The following is an 8,488-nucleotide window of genomic DNA, read 5'->3' as shown; positions in this document are numbered from 1 at the left end:
ACTATAAACCCGCTATACCTAACAGATATACTTAGAACATTCCATCCAATAACAATACAATATACATTTTTCTCCAACGCACATGAGTCATTTTGTAGGATACACAAGTTAGGTCACAAAGCAAATTTCCATAAATTTTAAAAGATTAAAGTTAAGTAAGTAACACAAATAAATTCTGACTATACACCCTTAAATGAAAAAGATCTGTAATCAAATGCTGAATTGTTAGTATGTTCATTTTTCACGTTACCAATTTAACTCTGAAACTACTCTTAACGTATTCTGGGATTGAACAAACAAGTAAATTTATTGATAAGTGAGGTTTCTCACTTTCAGAGAAAAGAAATAGAAATACAGACAAGAACTCTATGGCAATCGATTGGAATGCAAGGTTCAGGATGAACTCATGGTGAGATAAGAGATAGAGAGACCAAGAAAGATGAACAGAGACATCTGGCTACATAGAAATTTGTGCTAAGTGCATATATGCATATGTACACCTCCTAGCTCTGCCTGCTAGGGAGACCTAGAGACAATGACATTCTAATGAGGGAATAAACACACCTACAGATGTGTCTGAAATGACTCCAGGGCAACAGATTCGGTTTGGTTAATGTTATATATATATATATCCATTACTCATCTGTCAGTTTGTTGTACTATGGTGGCTTGCATGTTGCTATAATGCTAGAAGCCATGTTACCACTGTTTCAAATACTATCTGGGTCACCCATAGTGGACAGGTTTTAGTGAGCTTCTAGACTACAAGACATACTAGGAAGAAGGAGTGGCAGTTAACTTCTGAAAAATTAGTCACAGAAAACCTTATGAATAGCAATGCAGCATTGTTTGATATAGTTCCAGAGACAAGCCCCTCCGGTTGGAAGGCACTCAGAACCAGGTTGTGGAAGAGCTGCCTCTTCAAAGTAGAGTCAGTCTTAATGATGTGGACAAAGTAAAGCTTTTAGGACTTTCATTTGCCGAACAAATCGTTTTGCAAGAAGTACATCTGGAGTGCTCCTTAGAAGCAAAACTAACAAGGCTTCATCTCATGTACTTTGGACATGTTATCTGGAGGACCAATTCCTGGAGAAGGACATGATGATAAATAGAGGGTCAGTGGAAAAGAGGAAGACTCTCAACAAGATGGATAAACACAGTTGCTGCAACAATGGGCACAGCAACAATTTTAAGGATGGTACAGGAGATGGCAGTGAGTCAAAACCAAGTCGAGAGCACCCAACGAAGTCTTCTAAATACTTTCCTTCCTTCTAAAAACAACCTGGGCTCCTGGAAGAAATGGCAATTCCAAGGACTGTTGTTGTTTAGTGGCATCGAGTCAGTTCTGACTCATAGGGACCCTGTATAGGGTCTCCGAGGAGCAGCTGTTGAGTCTGAACTGTTGACCTTGCAGTTCAAATCAGACTTGCAGTCCAGTGCTTATCCTACAAAGCCGCACCAGGTCTCCAAGGATAGAACAGCAAAAGTACAGATAAGCCTAGAACAGTTTATTGTGCCAGGAATCAAAGAACTGCTTAAAGAATGAGAAGAAAATGTTAAAAAGACACAGAAACCAGTTTTAAAGGTTCTCCTATTGGCCACATTTATATTTAGAACAATGTGTACATAAAAATAATAAAAACCCACAAAAAACATTTCATAGCCATCAAGTCAATTCTGACTCATACCAAGAACAGAGTAGAACTGTCCCTACTGCCACCTCTTTCTTTGATGGAATGACTGATGGACTGCAACTGCCAAACTTACGGTTAACAGCCAAGCATTTCACCACCGAGCTACCAGGGCTCCTTACATAACAGCAGTAACAGATTACTTCTTGAACAGAATACAATGCCTGAGTTCATACTCAGATAAATAAATGGAAAATAAGAAAAGAAACGGAGAACAATAAAAAGCTTTTCATTACAGTAGAATGCCAACTAATAAATTGTTGTTGTTGTTGTGAAGTACCATCAAGTCAGTTTCAAACCACAGCACCCTGTATAGGGTTTCTGAGGAGCACATGGTAAGCTTGAACTGCCAACCTTGCAGTTCAAACCAACTGTGCAGTCCAGTGCATTATCCCACAGCACTACACCAGAATTCCAATGAATAAATATAAAGGATCAAATTACAGGACCACCATTTGACAAACATAATAATAACCAATTCAGTAAAAATCATCAATGTTGCTGTTAGGTGCAGTTGGTTGACTCATATCAACCATGTATAGGGTTTCCGAGAAGCAGCTGGTAAGTTTGAACCTCCAACTTTGTGGCTAGTAATTCAGTGCTTATCCTACAGCATCACACCAGAACTCCACAGATGCTAAAATTACCAAGTGAAACCTTTGAGGAATTGAGTATCTCTCTACAAAACAACTATAAGGAGAAAAGCAGTAACTTCAATGGAGAACTCTAGTAGACAATATTTTAAGCAAATGACCAAAGTTATAAACATCAGTAATGGGGCAAAACTGACATCATTATGTCTTCATATATGATTCACTTAGAAGACACAGCTTATTTTTTTGTGCTATATCTGCCAAAGAGAATCTCAAATAATGAAGAAAAACACATTAAAACAAAATTGAAAAACATTCTAGAAAATAACTGGCTGCATGCTTCAAAAATGTCAAGACTGTAACAAAGAGAGGCTGAGGTACAGTCTATGTTAAAGAAGGCCAATAACTAAATACAAATGTGATTCTGGATTGAACCCTAGACTAAAATTATTTTCTATGAAAGAAATTAGTGGGATAATTGGCAAATAGGAATAGGGTTTTCAGATTGGATAACAGCATTGTATCAACAGTAAGATCTTCTTTCTAATATCTGAACTATAGCAATATAAGATGAGAGTCCTGGTATTAACCTCTGGGTTAATGTGATGGATTGCAAAACTGGTTTAAACCACAATGTCGGCAGTTCAAGCTTACTAGCCACTCCTTGGAAACTCTATACAGGGTCACTATGGGTCAGAACCAACTCAATGGAACTTAACAATAAAAATGTAAGATAAGGGACTCCTGGTGTAGCACTGTAGATCAGCACTGGACTGTGAAACACAAGATCTGCAGTTCAAACCCACCAGCTGCTCCTTGGAAACCCAATATTGGATTACTATGAGTAGGAACCAACTGGATAGGCACTTAACAACATCAACAATGTAAGAGAACATTCTTGATTTTAGGAAACCTACAGAGAAGATATTTAGGGGAAAAGAGCTATGATGGTTGCAATTTATTATAACTTATCATCAAATGATTCAGAAAAAGAAACAGCATATATATATATGCAAAGATAAAATGAATTTTAAAAGGTATCAAAATGTCAACAATAGGGTAACTGAGAGAATGCTATAATGGAATTTTGTGTACTGTTGTTGCAACTTTTATATAAATTTGTTTGAAATTACTACAAATAAAAATTAAATAATGTCACCAATTTATTTCACTTATATGTTCTGTTTTATATGAGGGGCTTCAAAAAGTTCGTGGAAAAATTCCGTTATCTTTTAATTAATTTTTCCATGAATATATGAAGACTCCACATGTAAGTACAAGAGTTGTATATAATAAAAAACATCTAATCAATCTAAAAGTATTCTTTCTTTAGTATAAAAATACCAGTAAAAAAGTACTGTTTCAGTTTATGGGGCAGTATTTTTTATTGTTTTTAGAGGTAAATGAAATCATGTATCTTAATACCAATGAAAGCTTATATTCAAGGAAATACTTTCAAGGTTATGTAAGAAAACATTGCAAAGAAGAGGCATATTCAAGTTGTTATTAGTTGCTGTCCATTGGTTTTGATTCATGGTGACCCCATGTTTATATACGAGTAGTACTACCATGTTTTTTCATTTCAGAAGCGTTTAAAGTCACTATCAATACCTTGTGTTGCTAGAATAATCCCACATGGCCACATCTAGGAGACTCCGAACCCAGGTCTTAGAGGGTTCCTTAAGGAATTTTTCCTGGTAGATCCCCACTACCAGGTCCTCCACAGTAAGAAGCTCCAGATCATGCCTGATTTCTTGCATTGGTAAACAGAAAAGCAAATACAATTAGTGAATTTAGGTACTTAGAATATGTACATCAAAACGGAAAACAAATATAGATACTATCATGCACTTTTTGCAGTGGCCAAGAGTTTTACTTGCCTGAGGTCTTCACCATATGCTTCAAACACCAGTTGACTCTGGCTCTATCATCAGACTGGAGAAGAAAATAAAATTATTTGTGCTTCCTACTTTTTTTTTTTAACCTTGAATTGTTTTTAATTATTATTGTCCTCTTAATATTTGTACATGAGTATTTACCTTTGCTGCAAACATACCTATGAATGTGGTGGATGATACAGGGGAAAAAAATGATGAAAAATTCTGAGATATTATTAACATCTTAAGGCAATGAGCTGCTGGGCCTGGAGGCTCAGGACCATGGTTCCAGGACATCATGGTTGACTAACATAACATTGTCCACTAAGACAATGTTCAACATCCTACTTTGGTAAGTAGTAACTGGGAATTTAAAAGCTCAAAGATGTAACTATTAGTCTTTCTATGAGCGAAAGAATGAAGAGTGGTGAGAATTTGAAGACGCTTGGAATCAACTAACCCAATGGGCCAACAGAACATATGAATATCAGTGACCACAACTCTGAGACCAGAAAAACTAGATGGTGCCTGGTTACCACTACCAATTGCTTTGAAAGGGATCACACGTTAATTAGAAGGTCCTGGATACAATGGGAGAAAACGTGGAACAAATTTTAAATTACTAAGCAAGACTGGGATTTACTGGTCAGAAAGAAAACAGGAGGAACCTGAGACTATAGCTTTTGACCACTCTACAGGTCTGAAAACAAAACTCATTCTCATGGCCCAATTTTCAGCCAACCAACAGATAGGTCCATACCTCTGTGTGGACAACAACACTAGTAAGGTATGCTCACCATAGAATAGTCAATCATTCAAAATCAAAAGGGCAAAACTTACCTAAGGATAAAGTTGAGAAGGGATGGGAAGGAGGGTAGAAGGAAAACAGACCCACAGGGAAGAAGAAGTAAGATAACCTGTCATTGCACAGACAGGAGTGCAATCATTGAAATGAAACAAAGTGTATGATTTGTTCAATGTGAAACTGATGACCTCCTCCATAAACCTTCACTCAATTCTCAATAAACAGTTACAAAAAATAAAAAAGCTTGTCCTCTCAAACTGGGAGGTGGTGGAAGAGACTGAAGTGTTTATGACAATTAAATCAAGAATTATTTTTTTAAAAAACAAGACTACTGCTACTAGAGTCCTGGTGTGGCACTGTGAGTTAATGCGCTGGACTGTAAAGTTAGTTTGAACCGCAAGGTTGGCAGGTCAAGCTCACCAGTTACTCCTCGGAAACCCTATACAGGGTTGCTATGGGTCAGAACTGATTCGAAAGCACTTAACAACAACATTAATGAATCAAGTCCTGGTGTGGTGCTGTGGGTTCATGCATTGAACTGCAAGGTTGTTTTGAACCACAAGGTTGGTGGGTCAAGCTCACCAGCTGCTCCTTGGAAGCCCTATACTGGGTTGCTATGGGTTGGAACTGACTCAAAAACACTTAACACATTAATGCACACTTAAATTTGTATAACAATGTAAACATATTTTATGAAACGCAGTGAGACTTAGAAGAGCCCAATGAAGAAATGAATGTTCTGAAACAAGATTAGAGAATCAGTGCACAATTATACAACTAAGTGCCAAGATTAGAACCCAATTCTTTGACTCCTCGTCTAAAAGAATTTAGACAAATTCTTCTAAATTAGTACAAATATGTTGGTGTTGTTGTATAGGGTTTCCAAAAAGCGGCTGGTGAGTCTGAACTGCTGACCTTGTGGTTCAAACAGACATTGAGATCCAGTGCTTTATCCTACAGTGCCACACCAGGCCAAATACATTGTTAAGTGCCGTCGAGTTGATTCCGACCCATAGCGACCCTGTATAGGGTTTCCAATGAGCATCTGGTGAGCTTGAACCGCTGACTTTGCAATTCAAACAGCTTTGCAATCTGGCACATTAACCCACAGCACCATACCAGGACTCCAGGAAAAATTACAGTCTATCTAAATATTATAAAAAGAGGAGCAAGGTACTGCTACAAATATAATTTTAAATAACAGCTAAACTTACTTGTAAGGACAGGCAGACATATTAGAAATACCCATTCTTCAGGGTAAAAAGATACCAAAGAATTTCAAAAGGAATTAAAAAACATAAGATCTATGAACATAGAAATAAATTCAGGTTTTCTAAGCTTCAAAAATCTCTCCAAAACCACATTAATTTAAAATGAAAGGTATTATAACTAATTTCAAAACAACTCAGAATGAACATGTTTTAATGCAAAAGCAAAATGCTCTCTGTATAACTTACAAGAAATTATTACACTGAAATTACCTTGCAGTAGATAGGTGGCCAATTCCCTGGGTTTGGATGAATAAATCTATAAAGGTTTCTTAACACAATTGCTTGATCACACCCCAATTCAAAATTTGAAATAGGAATCTTGTGACTAGAATCACCTAGAGGAAATAAAATGAAGAGATAGTTCAAAAACTGACCAGGACAATTTTATGGGTTAGAATTGGGGGTGTGGGGTGTATGGGGGAAGTTCAGGAAGAAGGTCATGGGTAACTCATACTTGAGTATTTGTACCAAGCTTGGTTATGGTTAGTTACTCTATGTATTTTACCATGTAATTTTACAGCCATCCCATGAGGTAGGTGGTATACAAGTTAAGAAGAGACAACTGAGAATCACAATCACAGAAATTCATGGTAAATTAGTAGTTCTAATGAGTAGTAGAGCCACAACTCAAATTCAGGTTTGTTAAGGGACCAATCCTGCAGCGTTTTTACTATGTTATCTTTCAAGAATCTATTTTACTAATAAGACTTGAGAACTTAATAGTAACGACCGCTTTTCAAAACGTTTTACGATAAAAGACTTCTACTTTGAATTAAAAATGCTGTTGTTAGCTGCCGTTGAGTTGGTTCCTATGCACAACAGAATGAAACACTGCTTAGTCTTGAGCCATCCTCAACTGTTAGACTTGAGCCCACTGTTGCTGCTACTGTGGTCAATCCATCTCATTGGGGGGTCTTCCTAGTTTTTGTCAACCCTTCACTTTACCAAACATGATGTCCTTCCTTCTCCAGGCACTGGTCCTTCCTGATAACATATCTGAAGTATGAGCGACAAGGTCTCACCGTCCTCACTTCTAAGAACATTCTGGCTGTATTTCTTCAAAGATAGATTTGTTTGTTCTTCTGGCAGTCCATGGCACTTTCAATATTCTTCTCCAATACAATTCTGTGCTTCAGTTCTTTTTCAATCTTCCTTATTCACTGTCCAACTTTTACATGCATATTAAACAACTGAAAATACCATGGCTTGAGTGCAAAAAAATAAGACCTGGTAATTCAGATCAAACCACCTACAAAAAGTAAGAAAGCTTAAGTATATCAAGGGTACACACAGTAATGAGAAACTATCAAGTCAAGATGAGAAGAACATAGTAATCCAGAGAAGACTAGCTTTGGGGGCAGTTTCTTCCATGGCGTCACTTGCCATTAGAAAAGGAAGATGAATGGTTAAGAATGTGGGTTTTTGGTAGTCTTTAAGGCCTGACTTGCTAGTGCCCCAGGTGTACTGGAAGAACACACATCTCTCTGGTGAAAGGTATCATCAATAAAGGCCTCAATTACTCTACAGTCATTTACTTCAAATACTGTATGCAGAAACCTCAAAAAGTTCATGGAAAAATTCCATTATCTTTTCATTCCTTTTTTCCATGAACTTTTTGAAGCCCCTCATGCACAAAGAAATACAAGAACCAAAACAAAGGTGACAGAGACTTACAAGGACTCCAGATACTGAATTATGTGCAGATTTAAAAAATGATGCTCATTAAATTTGTAGATTATAGATTTTAACACAGCTGTAAACTTTTTTTTTGTTTGTTTTTTAAACAGACGGAAGACAATTTCTACTTCTGATAATGACAGACTAGATAAATATAAAGAATAGCCTGCTTGAAAGTCCTGCAGAAATACAGCATCAGTGAATAACTATGGGCCTAGCATCTTGGCTGAATCCGGCAGTTGGGAGTGTTTGGTTCCATCAGGGCATTTGGTAATTCTGGAAGAGAAGATTTAGAGGCTAAGAAGCAGAACACACCCAGACATGCAAAGGAAAAAAACAACAACCCACTGTTTTCTGAATTCCGTTGTTTATGAGTCACAGCTGCCAATTTTACTATTTCCTCACCCCATTTTTTTAGTTAACACAAACAAGAAACAGAATGACCCTAAATTCCTTCAACCCCTGAAATTGCATTAAAAATAATCTGAAATGGCTAGAGACCCCAACTTTCTGCCAGAAGCCATCCAAAGTCTTCTTTGGAAAGGAATAACAAACTATCACATAAACTCAAAAG

The 8,488-nt window shown here is 37.1% G+C and overlaps 1 protein-coding gene across 1 annotated transcript in view; it reads right to left on the bottom strand.

Moving 5' to 3' along the window:
- The window catches only part of MAEL (maelstrom spermatogenic transposon silencer), an 86,172-nt gene that overhangs the window by 47,793 nt on the left and 29,891 nt on the right, over positions 1 to 8,488 (bottom strand). The window contains exons 6-8 of the mRNA XM_006875993.1: positions 6,448 to 6,572; positions 4,165 to 4,219; positions 3,896 to 4,037 (exon numbers count right to left, since the gene is read on the bottom strand). Coding sequence (XP_006876055.1) covers positions 3,896 to 4,037; positions 4,165 to 4,219; positions 6,448 to 6,572 — 322 coding nt within the window. The remainder of the gene's footprint in view (positions 1 to 3,895; positions 4,038 to 4,164; positions 4,220 to 6,447; positions 6,573 to 8,488) is intronic.

This window comes from Chrysochloris asiatica, unplaced genomic scaffold, assembly GCF_000296735.1.
Source record: "Chrysochloris asiatica unplaced genomic scaffold, ChrAsi1.0 scaffold00349, whole genome shotgun sequence".
Lineage (NCBI taxonomy): Eukaryota > Metazoa > Chordata > Mammalia > Afrosoricida > Chrysochloridae > Chrysochloris > Chrysochloris asiatica.
Note: the sequence above shows the minus strand (reverse complement) of the source record. Positions and strands in the feature narration are given on the sequence as shown.